Source organism: Phalacrocorax carbo, chromosome 2 (genome assembly GCF_963921805.1).
Source record: "Phalacrocorax carbo chromosome 2, bPhaCar2.1, whole genome shotgun sequence".
In the NCBI taxonomy this organism is placed as follows: domain Eukaryota; kingdom Metazoa; phylum Chordata; class Aves; order Suliformes; family Phalacrocoracidae; genus Phalacrocorax; species Phalacrocorax carbo.
Window position 1 is genome coordinate 9,334,954 of NC_087514.1, and position 19,671 is coordinate 9,354,624.

The following is a 19,671-nucleotide window of genomic DNA, read 5'->3' on the forward strand; positions in this document are numbered from 1 at the left end:
TATTTCACAAGAAAACTAAATCCACCGTGACACTGCAAGGATAAATATTTAAATTAATTAAATTAAAATCTATAAATTAAATTATATTAAATAATACTTAAGTAAGTGGAGAGCCTGCTTTTGCAAGACAGAGGTGTGAACAGTCCCAGAATGAAAACTGTTGTTACAAACACCAGACAACTGTGAAGAACTGATGTACCTGCCTGCTCATTGCACTTGCACTGTGTTCCGTTATTCAATGTCCTGCTGTAGGAGAAAGGAGGAGTTCAAACTTTATTTTATAAAAGAAAGGATGTAATGTGGAACCACACTCCAAAATAACCATGAGCAGAGGTTCTTGCATTTCCCTTTCATCAGTTGCTTAACTGGTAAATTGCACTGTATCCTGTTACAGCTTTCATAGGGTCCCATCCTGAACCGTGTCAGTAAAGGGTTTGTGACTTCAGAGGAAGAGTAGGATGAAACTGTACTCTGAGAGAAAAGGACTCTGTGTCTAATAGCAAATTAACTGCTATCCCAAGAGCTGAGTAAAAATCTAGGAACTGTGTGAGAAATTATCTGAGAATGACACAAAAAAACAACTACTGAACAGAAAATTTCAACAACTTCCCTTGCCTTCCCCACTAGAGTGGTGTAATTAAAATAATCTTATCGAGACATTGGATGAAAAATGCAAGTTATGTTTCCTGAAGTAACTAAAAAAAAATAAAGTAGTGACTAGAGATGTCATTTTTTCAAGGCAAGATTTTATTTAATTGAGCCCTAGGTTTCCTGGACCAAGAATTCTGTTCCTCTGCTCACTGTTCCAAGCCAACACTGCTAGCAGAGAGACCATTTTGTCCAAGTACCATTTCTGTTGGATATATAAACCTCCACTGAAGATTAAGCTTCATTTCAGAGCACCCTACTCTCATCTGAGGCTGTAAAGATCAATGGTAGTATAGACGCTGACACAGCTGATCTCAAAGTCCTGAGATTTGACACAGGAAAGGCTGTAAAAATATGGATCACTTGGGGTGACTATGAAAATGGTCCAAAGCTGACAGCAAACGAGCCCGTGGGTAAACAGATTTTTACTCTCTTTCTGAAACTTGCTTTTTCTTTTAAATGGAATCTGTCATAAGATCAGATAAAAAGATTGGATACATGCGGATGTTTGGCTCATCAGTTTTAGAGTCTAAAAACTGCTGATCAACAACCCTATTTATGGAATGGAAACTAACCTGTTGGACCTATAAGTTATGAAACAAGACTATTTATATAATACACAAAAAAACCCACAGTGACGAAAACCAGATTCTTACTATGACTAAATCAATCACTAAAGTGCATCTCTCGTACATCCTTGTGAAGCACCCAGCTCCTGGAGATAGTAGTCACAGGTGAGATGAAAAAAACCTAAAGCAATAACAGCCTTATTGGTGCTGCCAAGGTATGGATGAAATAAAACCAGCACCCACACACCGCAACATCCTCATGTCGGTAACAACATCCTTTCACAATGAAATTGAAGAGGCAGGAATGGGACTTACCATCAACAACACCCTCCTGAAGAGGTCCATATCCGCCGCCTCTGTGAGCAGGTGAATGCTGGTAACATCTGCCCCACCGCGGTCGGCTCCTAAAGAAACCCGCCTTGGATCTCCTCCAAAGTTAGCGATGTTCTGCTGCACCCACTTCAAAGCAGCCAATTGATCCAAAAGGCCAGCGTTTCCACTCGCCTCAGGAGAACCTATTGTGGAAAAGAGATAAATAGGTCTGAAAAGAAATAAACCTATAAACATTTGAAGTTTTGATTAAGTGTTAGATTTTTAGCAGCTCTTGCAGCTGAACCTTGACAAAACTGATACCACATTTTAAAAGACCGAAGTGGCCTCTTCCAAGGTCATCACTTTACCGATTGACCCCATTTCAATTTTTTCCATTCCACCAGGCACACTTGGAGGTGCCTAATTGTCTGTCTTAGGCAAGCTTAATTTTATATCTACAAAAGTGGATATCAATAACTCTTGCACAGTCCTTTAAGAAAGGAATAGAAAGTGATTATTTACTGTCCACTTATTTTTAATCCACAATGAATCATTGATTTTTAATGATTTTAAATTCTCCACATTTAAAACTTGGGAAAACACCAAACCAAAACAAACAAAAAACAAGACAAGACAGAAAAGCCAGGAATAGAAACACAGCTGAAACTGTTTGTTTCTTTCTTGCATTGCCAAGACCAAATAGTAAAATTTTAAAGTAAGGGTAGGCTCAGAAATTACTGAATCAAAATTAACAAATAGTGGAATAAAAAGCTGCCACTTTGTGGACAGGTAGCCCTGTCTCAGGCAAACAGCAACTGAAAGCACACATCCTGCAGCAGGTACCCGTATGCCTACTGTAATGAATTACTGAGATATCACAAAGACTGATTTAAACAGTAGAATAGAATATAGAGGAGACCAGATTATTGATTGCCTTGCAGATCTTAGACACCCACATCACAATAAGCATCACTATAAGTGCCCTTTCAGTAGGACAGCCAAGATCAGAAACCATAGTTTCAGCTGGTCAGACCAAGACACAGCAGTGAAGCAATGGAGGAAAAACCTTTCCTGCTTTATTTTTTAGGGTTTTTTAGTTTGTTCTGCACACCAAGACCAGTTCCCAGGCTTCTCAGACCAGCAATAAACCCACTCTACACTATTAAAAAGGAAACCTCATTTCAAGGGCTTGGTGCATGCCTCGTGAAACCTCCCCAGAGGAAGTGAAATCCATGTAAATGTTTTAGCCACACAATGTGCCCTGCTACCAGTACAAGACCGAGGAGGGAAATACAGCAGTTCCTTTTGCCGTGGCAAAAACCACAGCCAGGTTGTGAAATGTACCGCACTGGGGAACAGAAGCCTACACGGGCATTTGCAATAGTTAGACCAGAAGAAACGTGTCTGCCAAGAATCTTTTCCACTGCCTTTTTGCAGGAAAAGATCACGTTCCTGAGGAGCACAGGAGAATGAAAAAGAAAGCAGTGCTCAGAAGGAAGCAAACAAGGACATACACATGCATTTCTGTTATTACTAAAGTAGCGAAGAACAATAGTGCTAAATTTAATCATCCTGGTTTATATGACTTCATGGATCTTAAAAGAATCAGGCTGTAAAACATGACTCTTCTCCACACTCTTGCCATCCACATCATTGGCAATTCACCTTAACTTTTCTGGGTGCAAAGTGAGAGGTGAATGCGCATCACTTTATGAAATATTAATGGGTGATAGCAAATTAAATTAGACATCATTTATACTTGGATGAATAAGAGCTCTTTGACTGCTTGCAAACACCCTGTCAGTGAGAGACCAAAACAACTGCAAAGCTAACAGAAAAAAAAAAAACCAACCCAAAAAAACCAAACAAACCCAAAAGAAAGGAAATATGTTGTTTTTACTACCTTTCAACCCCCAAAATCTCCATTTAACTCCTTCATTTTTTGCAATTTATAACAAGTCGTTGTGAGAGGATTCAGCACTTTGCTTCATTGGACAACGAAACTGATATTGCTCACAAGATCTCAGCTTTTGTTTGTAACTTCAGGGCCTTCTAACAGTCCTGCTGTTAATGTCCCCACAGTCCTAAGGGTGAGCTCCTGTCCCCTTTGAAACTGATGGCAAAACTTCCAAAGGACCAGATTCTGTCCAAGTCTTTCAGTAAGAATGGAAACATCCCTGAAATATTCAGGATTTGGTTTGAGTCATGAGGAAAACCCTTATAGTAGTTGACCCAGCTTGATAACCTTCATTGAAAAATCTCCAATGGCTACGGGTCATGTACAGAAGGAGTCAGAGGTACTCCATCAACCTGTGGTGGACCAAAGAACAGATCTTGTAGTGCAAGAGTTGCTTACCAGCATGGATATGACTGAAAATCTACGCTGACAGGGAGCCTGGTACAGCCATACCACATCTCATCACCCCCACATGGACTAAAGGAGACATACAGGAGACAGGAGTGTGGCACTGAAGGAGTTTTTAGGCCTTCTCATGAATGTGGTGCTTAGCTTCCTCCAGTGACTCTTGGAAAGAGCTTTTCCTACTTGCTCCAGTTCCTTATGAAGCAACAGGATTTTCCCAAATGCACACCAAGGATTTCCCACAGGGGAAGAGACCAGGAAAGACTGTGCTTCTCGCTGGCCACAGCTCCAGAGTACAGAGAAGGGGAGGGCCCCGAATACTCCCAACTCGTAATGAACCACCTCTATCTGAAGGCTTGCAGAAGTGCAAACTCGGTACATTCAGCTCATGTGCTGACGTTTTGGGACACACATGCAGATCCCCGTGAAAAAGAGGCTGGAGAATTTTCCTGATCCCTAAATTATGGACCGTCATATAAATACTGCTATATAATATTCAGCCCAGCTAGCAGTTTCCACTTAGGAAGAAACCTAGGTGAGATTCACAGGGCTGAAGGAGGTTAGTGGGTAACGCGTGGGCAGTGCTGCGTCATGGAAGCTCGCAGAGCCCGCATCCACACTGCATTTGGCTCTAGCCAACTGAAGCTACGGTATCGCTTTCATAAGCGTATGGTTTGCACTGATGAAAACAGTGATTCTTTCCCCAGATACACCTATTACCAACTTCATATCTAAATGAGTAAGGAGTTTGTAGTGCCAGCTATCTAGTTACTGAATGAAAAACAGGCTTTGCTGGGACTGAGATTTGAACAAAGCCATAAACCAGAGAAGGGAAACAATAACCAATAGCTGCAGCTATAACTCCAAACTAGGCAAAATCCACACAGCATCTCTAGCAGAAAATACTCAAAAGAATCATGAGGCAAAGTATGTAGGTCTGGTATTTGCAAACATGGTAAATATAACCTTCTAAATGTTGTAGAGGTACTAAAATGTTCACTAGAGAGACCAAGGATTGCCACAGGACCGATGGAGCTGGAGCTCCTCTTGCAATTGTTGCATTTTCTCTCCATGGCTCTCTACCTTAAGGTCCCCTGCCCCAGCCAGAACTGAAAGAGGGTAGAAAGAAAAGTGTTGCCTATTTGCTTAAATGGGCAGATCTAAGAAAATGCTAGAGGAAAAACAAAAAAAAATCCCAAAGACCAGATGGCACTACCACAAGGGTTTGGGGAGATGTCAGTGTGTGTTTTCACATGTGCGTGCCTCTTTGCATCCTGTGTGTAACGGGAATTTGTACACTTTTGAATGCCAATTGGTATTAGGAGACAATAGCAGAGCAAAAGACTCCTTTACAAGGAAGGGATGCAAGCACAGCCTGTGCAGTCTCATCCAGGCCAGTAAAAGGGGCTAACAAAATTCAAATTAAACATGCCAAGTCCTTCAGAGGAGAAGTCAGGCTGAATTACTGAGGAACCAACCAATTACCTTTGTGCTCTACTTTCATTGCCTTACCATTAACCTGCAGTTACCGCTTTCTGACTCTCCATGACACAGGTACAACTGAGAATTAGCAAAATTTCACAGATGGAACAGCTGGAAGTTGGAGGCATTGAAAACCATATCCACAACAACAGGCCACTGAAATTAGCAAGAAATTGAATGCATAACGTACCTTTGTGTGTGCCTGCAAAACCCAATATCCACAGTTTCATCTGCAAGTCTAGCCAGTGCTTTGATATAGATGCTTGGGTTTTTTTATTCTTGTCCCTTTGCCTACAGCCTCTCCCCTTTCTCTTCACATCAAGTCCCCACCATTTCTTGGCCATTTGTCCCCCCAAAAATAATCAGTGAAAGATACAGGTTTTGCAAATTAAAAAATAACTTCTTCAGAATAACAAATTAGAAACAGAAGTGTTACAGAATACAATTTAGCCCATAGCTGTGTTTTTTTCTAGAGATCTGTGACTTACCAGTACTAAAGAAGCCAAAAACACCGACCCGGTAGTTTGCTGTCACGACAATGACATTACTGATGGCAGCGAGGTACGATCCATCTATGGTTGTCTTTCCTGCCTCAGCATTGTAACTCCCTCCGTTGTGGAAGAACAGCAACACTGACATGGTTTTGACCTGCCGTGACAACAACCAGCTTAATATTCCTGTAGTCAACTGCTTTCATAGGTCACTGATGAAAACACAGGCATCTTCCCCATTAACTTTATCTAAGCCATCATAGCTCTTTAACAGTGACCACATGGAGTCATATGGAGAGGACAAGGGGGAATGGACACAAATTGCTCTTGGGGAGACTCCGACTGGACACCAGAGGGAAATTTTTCACAGTGAGGACAGTCACCATTGGAATAATCTCCCCAGGGAAGTGGTTGACTCGGCCACGTTAGACACTTTGACGATTCGGCTGGACAGGGAGCTGGGCCATCTTGTTTAGACTCTGCTCTTCCTAGAAAGGTTGGACTGGATGATCCCTGAGGTCCCTTCCAACCTGGGATTCTGTGTGATTCTGTGATAATGAGGGGATATCTGGCCTGAAATTCTAGGGCTAAATTGTCTACAATGACCTATATACAATTAAAGAGGGCACCATGTCCATTGTAAATAAGATTTCATGGCACCACTGTGTTCCACCAGCCAACAACTCTACCAGGTTAGATCATGGTAGACCCATCCTGCTGACTTGGTCATTGAGCATGTGGTGGGCTTGTCTTTGCTGTAACATGTCTGCTTTACAGAAACACACAGGAGAAGTTCAAACAAGTGGGAAACAGGAGAATGAAAAAGCCTATTGGGTTGCTTCATCTTGAAAGGACTAAAGAGCTGTGCAGGGCTGCTTCCTACTCTCAAGTGTTCAGCACTTAAACACTACCTCAAAAATCTCACTTCACAAGAGCTCCTCATTGCTCCCTCAATTCCCATGGAGGTTTTCCCCTGCTAGATAGACAGAGGGGTCTCTGCACATGGGAGAGACTCGCCTCTCATGAAGCACAGCGGGTATCTGCCCCAGGAGAGCCCAGCAGGACTCCCGGGTTGGGAAGGAGCTATGATGAGCTGCTGCCCATGTTAGTGCTCCTTGCAGAGACACCCAGTTTTGCTCAGAAATGGAGGCTTTTTCCCAGAGCAGCACCCTCTCTGCACATGCAGCAGGGCTGCAGCCAGGCTGCTGCTGCATGAGCAGCATGAAAGCAGAACTGCCCCAGGAGGCCTCATCACTTACCAGAAGATTACAGCTCTGTCAAGATGACACTTGGAAGAAATACCAGGGAAACATATGGAGGGGTTTTGTTTAGTTTTATGCTTATTTTTTTTTCCTTCTGGCTGCAAAAAGCAGAATAACCTAGTCCAGTGCTAAAAAGGTGTTTTTCAAAGTATAACCTCAGTTTTTCGTTCAGCACTTTCACCCCCTATTGCTAACTTTGGGACTATCCTGAAGGAGGGTCCTCTCTCCTCTGCTCAGCAGCAGGTCACGCACACCCACCCATCCGGCTTTCTGCTTTGGCAGCTGCTGGTGTTTTTCAAAGACAGGCTGGTGGCCCCTGCAGCAGCATCAAAGTACATCAGAGGTTTGTTTTTCCCTGCATCTAGAGGGCATTGGGCTCTCTTGCTGTTATTTTCTGGATGGAGCTTAGCTAAACACAGCAGTCCCATCTGCCCTGGCAAAGGATGTCTCCAGCAAAAATTGCAACTGGCTGTACAGGTGAAGCAGCAGAGAAGTGGTGGTTGCAGCCTTCTGCAAAATTACAGGATAGGAGGCAAAATCCCCTCAGCTGCCCTTAATTTGTCATGATTGTGTGCACTCCTCACTTATCTATCTGGAGAATCACTTCAGAGGCTTCTTGTAAACACGACAATGTTACCAAGAAAACCCCAGAAATTGCAAGCGCTGAAACATGCTTCTCTCTCTCAGGAACTTCTGCTCCTGAATAGAAATTGCCTAATTCACAGTGTCTTGTCCCTGGTTCCCATTTCTGCACCACATGCAGCTCAGAGAGAGAGATGAGGGCAAAGGAAAAAAGAATCTGATTTCATATGGAAATTAATTCTAAATTACAACTACATTGAGCCATGTCAGCTAAAACGGTATTAAACATGACGTTGAGCCTGCTCCATCCCTTCAGCTCAGCTTGGTTAAGCCTGAGGTTCCAACTAGGCCTTTCCTACATGTCCACAGCCTGCAAAGCACCGTGACCTCCAGCTGCCCTCTAAGTTCTATATTATGTTATGCTGAGCAACTTTACCCAATGCTTTAGTGATGAAAACCTTAAGAAAGGCAAAGATGGGAGACAAAAGTTTAATACACAAAACAAAGTCTGTTGCAACAGATATGGAGCAATTCAGGGGAAGAATTAGCACTGTGCCTAGTGCCAAGAGTCTGGTAGCATTCCCATTCCTCATCTGCATTGAGCAGTGACAGATCCCTCTCTTATGTAAAGGTAAATTATCATAAAAAATCATTTTTGGTTTAATCCCAAGGTATTTCAGTTTCTGAGCTCATGGATTTGGGCATTTTAGATGAGGGCTGTTTAACATAATTACCTTCCCATTTCTTGTTAGCCATTTTAACAGCATAGCACAATGATTTTCATGCTGTAATTGAACTATGTCTCACAATATGAGATATTTCATATAATCTATCTATTTGGTAGCCATTTTATTTTTTACTGTACATTAGCTGCTGGATAATTTATTTTTAATATACGTGAATGTCCCCCAAGCCTTGTTCTCAACCAAATTCAACCAACTACTGCAATTAAATCTATGAGGCAGAAGAAATGCAAGAACATAACTAAAGCCCGTCAGAGCCAGTCTCTTCACCCACCACTACTGGCACCAGGCTGAGATGCAACACCACCAGTGTCAATGCCAGGCTGCAGTGGGGCACACGTGGGGCGGTGCTGCGCAGAGTGGGGCCACAGCTGCCACACGGCTACTGCCCAGTGCAGGGTTTTGCTCCATGCTTAGCAACTAAGCACAGACAGTCACACTTAGAGGTGTAAAATCTGTGCAAAGTCTTCCAGCTGGGACAGGGTCGGACGGCTCCCTGGCTCAGCTAGCGGCGGGGTGTCTTCTGGGGAGCCCAGCAGCTCCACCATGGTCTCATGCCTGTAGGGGCTTAGGTCCCATGTGCAAACCCTCAAGGGGGAGAGAAGTTCAGCATCCACCAGGAAGCTGCAAGATCTGAAAGGCTTTATAATATTCAGAACTATCTTCTCCATCCGTCTGTAAAACACTTAATGAGCTACTTGGCAGGGATAAATTTAAACTCTACTGAGCCAGGCAACCTCAAGTGCTTTTACTACTGTACAACATTGAGCCGTAAAGAATTGAGTGCAGCAGGGATGATGCAATAAGGATGGGAATAACACGTGCAGGGGATGGAAGAAGAGGGGAGAGTGTACATTTTCTATTCTTGTTTAGTGGAGAGTTTCAACTCTTGATCTTACACTTGAACCCTTTGCAAATCAAGCTGAAGCACAGCTTTGCTTTTCTAGTGACAGGTGGTGATGGTTAGAGGTGGAAAAATGTCTCTCAGAAGTGCCAGTTTTATTTGGAGGGTTATGTGGTACACGTAGCTATGGAAGCAAAATGAGGTGATGTCATTCACCTTCTTCACGGCTTGACACTTAAAGAGTCCTTTTGTGGCAGGCAGCAGTCCCTGCACTGTGCTCTTGTTCAGGTTCAAAATGCTCCTGAATGACCTCTGCATTCACTGCTCTCCAGGAGGTTTTATATTCAGTATTTACTAGCTAGTGTAACTTTCCATGGGCTGAAAATATATAACTATAGCTCTCTGTATGTGAGTAAAAAATAGAACTTGCCACAAAAAGAAACAGGAAAATGCCATGCCTTCTGCTCCCAGTTACTTCTGCAAAAACAGAAGTTTTGGTTCTCTCTTGGGCTAGACTTACACATGTGAAACTGATTGACTTGACCGGACCTACTGCTACCTTACAACTCTACAAAAGACAGGACAGATTCAGTTCTTAGTACTGCTAAGGAGAAAAGACAAGCCAGTTTAGTTTATCAGATGGTAGAAAATACAATGCTTGCAAATAAGCTATCTTGAAAGCAGCACTTAGGCGGAGATGGCAAACTGCCTGGGACAGTGACCTGATGTTTTCAATAAGCGGTGACTCCGCTCAAGACAAAATGACAGTCTAGTGCTGCAGGGAGAAAGCAGACTGCTGGTCTTTCTGGTGATTGAAAGGGCCTGCAAGGGGCTGTGTGTTCTGCTGTCAGATAGCTAGACCAGCTCTTTCCAGACATGCAGTATGACAGACTCATTAATTTCTGTCGTAACAACTGTCACCTTCTGAAAATTACCAGTACTGTGGAAATAAAAACTGTTCCTGTGCTCTGGGCCCACTTTTCAATGGGATCCACATGTTATTCAGCATCTTTATCCCCAGATCCCCAGGGGTTTGGCCAATCATCTAAGCTTGGCTTTAACTTGAAGCTTTATTTTATATCTGTTTAGAATGAGAAATTCAAGAGCTTTCAGATTACAGTTTCTCAGATTGTACCACTGGCCCAGTCATCTTTAAAACATCTATTTTTATGTTCTGCGAGCTGGGCATTGCTTGCTACCCTCACTCCTCAACGGAGCTCCCATGGATGTCAACAGGGTAACAGTAAAGATGAGGGTGAAGAAAACCCATCTGCTGCTGCTCAGCTGGTGATACGTGTTGATGTGACTTGTTGTATGGCATTATCATCTCCTGGGCACAGTCTCATTTCAGGGACACTGCCATTTCTGTCCTTAATTTCTCCTCCTTTGCTGCCACCTTCTTCTTGTGCTCTGTTTCCCTCCTTCTCTCTCTCTTATTTCTAGCTTTTTAATTTGCTAGCCTCCTAGTTACCCAAGCACAGCTCACTGAAAGCCTCATAAGGAATACTCTTGCACCAGTAAAAACAACAGAGTGCCTAATTTAACCTTGCAGGGCTTTGTGAACACCACATGAAAAACAGTCATTCATGCTGAGTAAAAGTACTTTGAAAAAAGACAGTGCTCAGCTACAAAAATGCTACTCGTCTCCTACTTACAGTGGTGGCAGGAACAAAGACATTCAGATATAGGCAGTCTTCACTGACAGAGTATGACGGGGCCTCTCCATCTCCTGGCTGCCAGCAAGCTGCCCTAGAGACACAGATTGACAAATCACAATAAAAAGGCTTGTACTCTTTTTCCACTGCTGCTATTTCCTTATCTTTTGATGCATTAAGTTTATAAAATCTTTAACTCTGTAGATCTCAATCACATTTAAAACCATGCCCACCTACACCTTAGTAACATATACATGGGTTTGTACACATACAAACGCAAAAAACACATTGTATTTTCATGTCTAGAATCCTTCCTTCAGAAAACCAGCCTCATTTTAAAAAGATTAGAACTTGAAAATAAGCCTTCAGAAAACTCACGCTTTACATAAACTGCACAAAATTAACACTAGATCTAACGGGAGTAGGACTGGGGTCCTCAGGCACAGGTTTCCCCTTGCTATTGCCTGCACAACTACATAATCCACTCTTTTGCTAAAATGCCAGTTATTTATTTTAATTTCTAACAGTCTGTGGGCTACATTTATTTATTTTAATTTCTAATGGTCTGTGGGAAAATACGGTAAGTTTAAAATTTTAACGCCTTTTTAAAATCTGTTTTCTCTAAGCAGCACAGCAGACCATTAACAGTGCCCAGCAATGTTAAAAGTAACCTTTCATTAGGAATTCAGCCCGCCACATACAGAAAATCATTTTCGACCATCATCTGTATGAGATTCATATGCTCGAGCTCGCTTCACAACAAGAATCAAGTGGATGACTTTTGCAGTTCAGATATAAGCTATTCTGAAGCCAGTTCCTTCTACTTCACAGCCATATTTGTATCGCATAATGAGTTATGGAAAAGCATCACAATTTATTAGGGAAGAAGCCAAAAGAGGCTCTGGCAAAGGAGGCAATATCTCAGAGAACTATTTCTAAATTATTTTTAATGCCCTTGTAAAATTTTACACTACAAGTGTGAAGAACTTAATAGAAAACTGCAAGGAAAAGGACCAGCTTTAATGCAATTCTACAAAATCTTTCCATAAGGGAGGCTCCTAGGACGGTGATATCACTCAGCAGCTTTCACACTGAGGTAGAGAAGCACATCCTCTCCAGCCAAAACTGCTGAAGCCCTTTTAGGCAAACAAAATACTAAATCCCAGGTAGGAACCCGGCCAGAACAACAGGTCTAATGCTATTAATCGTGCAGCCTTCAACAGGGCGGCAGGAATCATCACCCGTGCTCAGGGCTATTTTTTTTTCTTTTTTAAATTTTTTTTTCCTTTAGTAACCCACCAAGATTCCCAGCACCTCCAGCTCCCACGTTTTCCTCATGCCAGGACCGACTCCGGGGAAAGGCTGCCATCTGCTGAGGCAAGTCCGCAGCTCCTCCAGCAGCTGGAGACTCCAACAGCTGGAGAAAGGGTTTGGGGCTTTTTTGGTTGGGTTTTTTGTTGGTTGGTTGGTTGGTTTTGGTGGTGGGTTTTTTTTTTTTTTGAGCCTTTTAGCAGGTCCAGGCTGATAAAAAAAATATGCCTTTTCTGTCAGCAATGGCACTGTGCTGAAGTGAATTTTTTATATATACACTTTGTGCAACACCAATACAGAGTCCTAAAAAAAACAGTTGTCAACACTTTTTATACACAAAGAAACTGAGGTCACTCTGATGCTGCAAGTGCACCTGCATGATGCTAAGCTCGGAGAGTTCTTTTTTTAACCTTAAATGAATAATAGAGGATAATGTCCAAGTTTTCCACTGGCCCAAGGCAGCTCTGAGAATTTAACAGATAGGACCAGATTAACTAAGGTTCCTAAATTGCTTTGAAAATCTCAGCCAGGCTGTCCATTGCAACACCAGGTCTTCAAAGAGAAACCACAGAGGCAGATGGGTCTTCGCAAATTCCTAGCAGACACTGTGCTGTGGCTGCAGACACAAAGAGCTGATGGTGTGTGTGCTAACCTAACATCATTGTGCACCTGAGGAAACAAAAAGCCACATCTCACCACATCCCTCTAATGTACATAAGGCTGTGTGGCTACTGTGGTTATGCTGTTAACACCTCCTCAACTCAGGTGTAACCTGAAGGATGAGACCACCAAAGGCCAGATGCTCTTTCAACTCCACAAGACAGTGCTGCATCTCTTTTCGCTCGATTAATCATAGGCTTTGTTAGAAAACTCTGGAGACAAATCCTGAATAATGAACAAACAGCTTCCACACAACTGATAGGTCACTAATCTGTGGCCTCAAGATGTGTTTCCACCAAAGCAGGTGGTGATTCATGTCAGGCTTGCAGGGTGCCATCGTCCCAGCTCCCATGCAAAAATCTATCAGACTCATAGAATAGTTTGGGTTGAAGGGACCTTTAAAGGACATCTAGTCCAACCCCCCTGCAGTGAGCAGGGACATCTTCAACTAGGTCATGTTGCTCAGAGCCCCGTCCAACCTGACCTTGAAGGTTTCCAGGGATGGGGCATTGACCACCTCTCTGGGCAACCTGTGCCAGTGCCTCACCACCCTCATTGTAAAAAATTTCTTCCTTATATCTAGCCTGAATCTACCCTCTTTCAGTTTAAAACCATTACCCCTTGTCCTGTCACAACAAACCCTGCTAAAGAGTTTGTCCCCATCTTTCTTATAAGCTCCCTTTAAGTACTGGAAGGCCACAATAAGGTCTCCCTGCAGACTTCTCTTCTCCACGCTGAACAGCCCCAACTCTCTCAGCCTGTCCTCACAGCAGAGGTGCTCCAGCCCTCGGATCATTTTTGTGCCCTCCTCTGGACCCGCTCCAACAGGTCCATGTCCCTCCTGTGCTGGGGGCTCCAGAGCTGGACGCAGCCCTGCAGGTGGGGTCTCACCAGAGCGGAGCAGAGGGGCAGAATCCCCTCCCTCGCCCTGCTGGCCGCGCTGCTTTTGGTGCAGCCCAGGATACGGTTGGCCTGGTCTGCAAGTGCACATCGTCAGCTCATGTCCAGCCTTTCATCCACCAGTACCCCAAGTCCTTCTCCTTTTCCTTAACCGCGTAAGCTCTTGGCCAGATCGCCTAGCTCAAGTAGTTTGGCACTAACCACATGAGGATCAGTCCTAGTGCCAGGAACTGAACAGGGCTGCATGGCCAGCCGTGACAGGAAGGATAACACAGGATCTCAGTTGACCTCAGGTTCAGAGTAGCAGCCTTGGAAGATCTTTGGTCACTGAGCCTCAGCGCTCAGCCCTGATTTCTTCAATTCCCTCTACAGAAAGTTCGCTGTGTCATCCCACCAGAGTGTCTCCTTTTGACTGTTCTGCACCTTCAATCTCGTGTTTCTTATTTCTATCTTTCTTTTTTATTTTTTTTTGTAGTTTGCAGTTCCTCATGTCTGCCAGGAAACAGTCTGCTTTTTATTAATAGAAATGTGATTGGTATCAGCTCTCATGTATCACTTTCCTCCATACATGTGCAGCATGGCTCGCTCAGACGGGTTTCATGTGCTCTGTAGTTTGCTGTCTATTAGATGGAGCAGGGACACACTGTGAGAAAGTACCTATAAAAAAACCCCTCCATTTTCATATCTGTTTCTTGTTGTTGCTGCATTTCTATTTGCTGTGGGTTTTTTTAAAAAGAAATCCACTTTCCTGACAGGTTCCACAGCACACATATACTGTCACCCAAACCCTCCTTTCTTCAAGAAATACATATTCACAATTTGACATTTTGATTCCCCAGTGCAATAAAATTAAGACTCATCTCATAAGACCAAGTGAAACACAAACATGTACACAAAGGCTATGTCCATAGAGTGCCTCCAGCCTAAACTCACCAGTGTCTCCTGTACAGCCCTGCAGAGCCAGGAGCAGCCAACGGGAAACATTAGACGTAGGGACGTAAGAGAAATCTAGCCCACCTGCTAACAGAGTTCCTAGCACTCGTTTCCTCTTAAGGCATTACCTAAAATGTTTATAATTTCCATAATTCTGTCCAAGCCATTTAGCAAGTATTTGCCTTTTAATAGTTTTTGGATGGAAAAGACTACCTGGGTCCTTCAGCCTGATCTCCTAAACATTAGTAGACAGAGAATGTCTACATGAGGCCCACAGCTTCTGGTTACATCAGCTTTAAAATGGACCATTTGGATTAAATACTCTACAAATTTATGGCTCAGCAGGAGCAAAATGTATTTGTATAAATATTATAAATACCTGTATAAATACTCAGAATGAAAGTGGAGTGAGAGCAGACAGTGGGGAGTTATGCATAGATTCAAGGCAACGTACTGGAATCTGCCTTTTTTCTTGCGGTGCGTGCGTGCATTAACATATAGATGGAGAAATTATTCTTTTTGCTAAACAAAGTCCCAAATTTGTATGAATCTGGAACCTACAGGGTCTTTTACAAGAAAGAACGTGAATATCATGGTCATCACTCCAGCTACTTTCATACACCTGGATGGGCAAGTGCGTCTGCAGGTGATCAAAGGGGTTTCTTACCGAGCCACAGTAGCATTCCAGGTTTCCGCCCAAGCAAACGGCTCTGGAGGACTGAAGCGCCTCTCTGCAAGGGGAGGTGCAGCGTACGGGATGCCCAGGAACTGGCTGATATTTCTCCACTCTGAGCCAATGCGGACCACCTGGGATTTGCCCATCAGATCCCCATGGGATGGGATGTACACAGATGGGGTTAAATCCGATTCAGAAATGGGCAGGAATAAATCTATTGGGGGGAGGGGGAACAAAGGAAAATTAATTTGCTTTTTCAGGTTGGTCCATTTCAGAAATGAAAACTAATCCCATTTCCCTTAATTTAAAACTGTGTAAGTGTCTAAGTCACTTCTTTAAATGGGAGAGAGAAAATTGTGTTATTCTCACCCTATAAAATACTTCATGCGATGCTAGATGTTAGCTACTGGATACAGACGTTTAACTAGTATGCTTTACAAACCCTTACTCAAACATCTCTTCCAGATCAAGTGCCACATTATAATATAAATCTGAGCATTTCTACAAAAGCAGAGAGAGATTTTCAGATTTACCCCTCTACCCTGACTCTAAAAGGCACAATGTTAAATGCTTAAACATTTATAGCAAGCCAGAGAGGAGGAGAGATAACCTCACAGCTAACTTTCCAATAACTGTAACTGAGCACACATTGTTGGTTTATATCAGGTTTTCACCCACCATTTTTACCTGCCTACACAACTTCTAGTTCTCTCTTAAAAATATTCACCTTGGTTTGGATTTTTTGTTTGTTTCTTTCTTTGTTTTCTCCAGAGATGGTCCTTATGACTTTCAACTGACTGTGGGTTTTCAACATGCCTTGTGTTATTCTCAGAGTTTAAAAGGAAAAACATATGGCAACAGCTACTGCAGATGAAGAGGAAGAAGCTGGACTTTTATTACAGGGACTTTTTTCTTTTTACTATTCTGCACTTTCCAAAACCTCTTTTGTACACCAAACTTCCTTCATTACACCTGCTTCAACACTAGATGGTAACATTATGATTTTGTGCATTTTCATAAAAAATATTTGGGGACATTTTCCCATCCCACTTGGCTGTAAATCCACTGGAACAGCAATGGGTAATTGTCTAGGAGACATCTATATTGTTTTATGTCTACTGAGTATTTCCTCCCTCTTCCACTCCCAAGAATTTTGCGCAGGCCACCACATTTGAGTTCCTCCCTCCATAGCCTTAACCTGCTCTTACCTTGTCTCCTATAGATAAATGTAGCTGCCTCTCTCTGTAACACGTGACAGCTCTGCCCTTGCAGGCCATGTGTGCATATCTGCGTATCAGGGTAGAGAAGGCATCTTATTGCTGAAGGCTGGATTTCCAGTGTAACCACTGTACATGACTGATTCTTTGAACAAGCTGTGAGGTGAATCATGAAGAAAAAGAGCAGGTAAAAATGTGTTCTCAAAGTATTTTGTATAATATTTTTATAAGATGCTTAAAAGAAAGGGTTTACAACAGGTCAAGCGATATGAAGTAGCTATAAAGCAGAATAATGGGACATAAATGTCCCCAGATTCCCAGAACGTTCTCCAAAATAGCCAAAGGACAAAAGGTTATATTGGCTTTAAAACGGAGCAATACAGCAAGAGAACATGTATCACAGGTTTTAGGAGAAGAAAAGCATCTCCTAATAAAGTACTGAGGACCTCAGCTAAATTCAGACCGTCCCCAGGGAGCACTAAGGGAAGGTTTCAGAATAAGAAAAGTGACCCTCTCGCTCATCCCCATTTGTACACAGAGGTGGGTATCCAACATTTTTCTTTAGAAAGGTTCCTTCAAACAGATACAGGAAAAGGAAAGGGAAAAAAATTACACTGCTCACCTTCATAAGGTGAAGACCACCTGCTGCAGAAAACGGGCCCATTCCAAGGACCATCCTCTGCAGTAGGTGGGGGCAATAACTTGACTTTTGCTTATTTCTACTGCTCTGTGGCATTTAAGGATTCACCAGTCATGTGAAGTTAAAACTCTCTGTTTTCTAGTCAGGCTGTTGATTAAAGCAGTTTCCCTTGTTACTACAGCCCAACCCCTGCTTTATCCCAGCTCTCAGCTAACCTGTCCTCATGCACCACACCTATGAGTTACTTTAGATGATAGTAGGTGGTTCTACCATCTGCCTCACTCAATGAGCTTCTCTTAACTGTTCTTTAGAAAATAACGCCACCATCCCTTTAATTATTCACTCCAATATTCTCCAAGTTATACAATGCCTGGTGAAGCAAGGAATCTCTGCACCCAAGAGGTGTCAAAATTAGGTACGGTATATTTTGCCTATTGTATTTTTCATTCGATAAACTCTTTCAGGTCCGTTCTCTCAAATTCAGAAACACTTTAAAAACAAGTAAAATCTGTGTATTTATGTTAGAAGGGGGAGGAGGGGAGGGAGGGGAAGCTGTTCTTGATTTTTCAGGTTCACAAGCCAGTATTTTCTGTAAAGCTATGAATAACTATTTCTTACCGGACAGACAAAAGTCTCTGGCAGTAGAGAAGTCATTGGATATATCTCTACTAACTTGCACAACCTCAAAGTTTGCGATGGATGAATCCGTAAGAACAGAGGATACATTCAAGGGTTGCCATATATCCAAATACTCTGTAAAATGAACCATACAGAAATAATATAACTAGAGGAATCAGTAACTCTTATGTAACTCTGACATAATTAAGATTTAATTCTGTTATATGTGTATATATATACACAAATATATGCATATGTATATATACACACATGTATTACATATATACAAACATGTATGTTCACATTTATACATGTACACATGCATGTACATGAACAAACATATACGTACACATACATACTGACTCTAGTATTCATCAAGAATTCTTCTGTCTCACGGTGGATTTTAAAAAATGCCACAAGCATTCTTTTCTCATACACAAACAGATAAAAATATCCGCAGGCTCTCAATTCTGTACACAGAAGTCAAAAAAGAAGGCTTGGGAAAGATTGGGCCTTTAATTATTTTAGTTCCTTTCAAAAGTTCAATATGTTTTAAAAGCAAAAGGACCCTGCTGTGGCCACCGAGTCCTAACCAGGAGGTTGGCATTACCCTCTGTGTGTAATTGTAGGGTGAGGATAGAACTGAGTCAGCTGTTGCCTTGCTATTCCTGGTGAGCAGACCTTGTCCTGTTGCTTGAGTTCATTTACCACACAGATGCAAAAGCTGTGACTGTTCACTGCTTTAAAGATTTCCTTTAGTATTCTGGGAAATGGATTACTTGTAAAGGTGGCAAAAGTTTCCTTCCCTTCTTCACAGAAAGACAGCTGTGACCATACCACTCAACATCGACTCTGAAGCTGATGTCTGGGGTTCACACACTCAGGGCTGGGGCGTGCCTTCCCTGCAACCTGGAAATTCTGGTGTTGACATACTTGTTCAGTTGATGAGAACCCAAGACCCAAAACAGATCACAGACTAGCCTGGCTGCATCATTCCTTGAGTAGGGAATAGCAGTGACTCCTACGAGGACAGGCTGAGTCGGGGTTGTTCAGCCTGGGGAAGAGAAGGCTGCGGGGAGAACTTATTGTGGCCTTTCAGTACTTAAAGGGGGACTATAGGAAGGATGGGGGCAACCTCTTCAGCAAGGCCTCTTGTGACAGGACAAGGGGTGATGGTTTTAAACTAAAGAAGGGTAGATTTAGACTGGATATAAGGAAAAAGTTTTTCATAATGAGCGTGGTGAGGCACTGGCACAGGTTGCCCAGAGAGGTGGTCGATGCCCCATCCGTGGAAACCATCAAGGTCAGGTTGGATGGGGCTCTGAGCAAACTCATCTAGCTGAAGATGTCCCTGCTCACTGCAGGGGGGTTGGACTAGATGACCTTTAAAGGTCCCTTCCAACCCAAACTGTTCTGTGATTGTATGAATCACAGCTTGACTTGTGCAATAGAGCCACTACACTTAATTTTTTCTTTCCCTTAAGCGCAGAGTATTCAATTATTTTAGAGGAACACAGTGATTAGAGTCATGTGGAAATTACTACATTTCATACTGTCAATGGTTTATCTATTTTAAAACCACCTAGTATGACCTGCTGCATGACCCGTCTTAGAAAATTTCAGTCTCTACATCTAGAGTGAGTTCGTGGCGTTTACTCAGAAAGACGCTTAAAAATAGAAACCGACTCTGTAAGTGATGGAAAATCAACCATTACATTCTATCCAGAGATTATCTGCCTGCACTACTAGATCCCCCAGGTCTTCCT

General features: G+C 42.7%; 1 protein-coding gene across 1 annotated transcript in view; it reads right to left on the bottom strand.

The window, feature by feature from the left end:
* The window catches only part of TG (thyroglobulin), a 165,513-nt gene that overhangs the window by 66,502 nt on the left and 79,340 nt on the right, over positions 1-19,671 (bottom strand). The window contains exons 36-41 of the mRNA XM_064441731.1: positions 17,906-18,040; positions 16,639-16,803; positions 15,422-15,644; positions 10,951-11,044; positions 5,862-6,021; positions 1,533-1,732 (exon numbers count right to left, since the gene is read on the bottom strand). Of these exons, the coding sequence (XP_064297801.1) occupies positions 1,533-1,732; positions 5,862-6,021; positions 10,951-11,044; positions 15,422-15,644; positions 16,639-16,803; positions 17,906-18,040 (977 nt within the window). The remainder of the gene's footprint in view (positions 1-1,532; positions 1,733-5,861; positions 6,022-10,950; positions 11,045-15,421; positions 15,645-16,638; positions 16,804-17,905; positions 18,041-19,671) is intronic.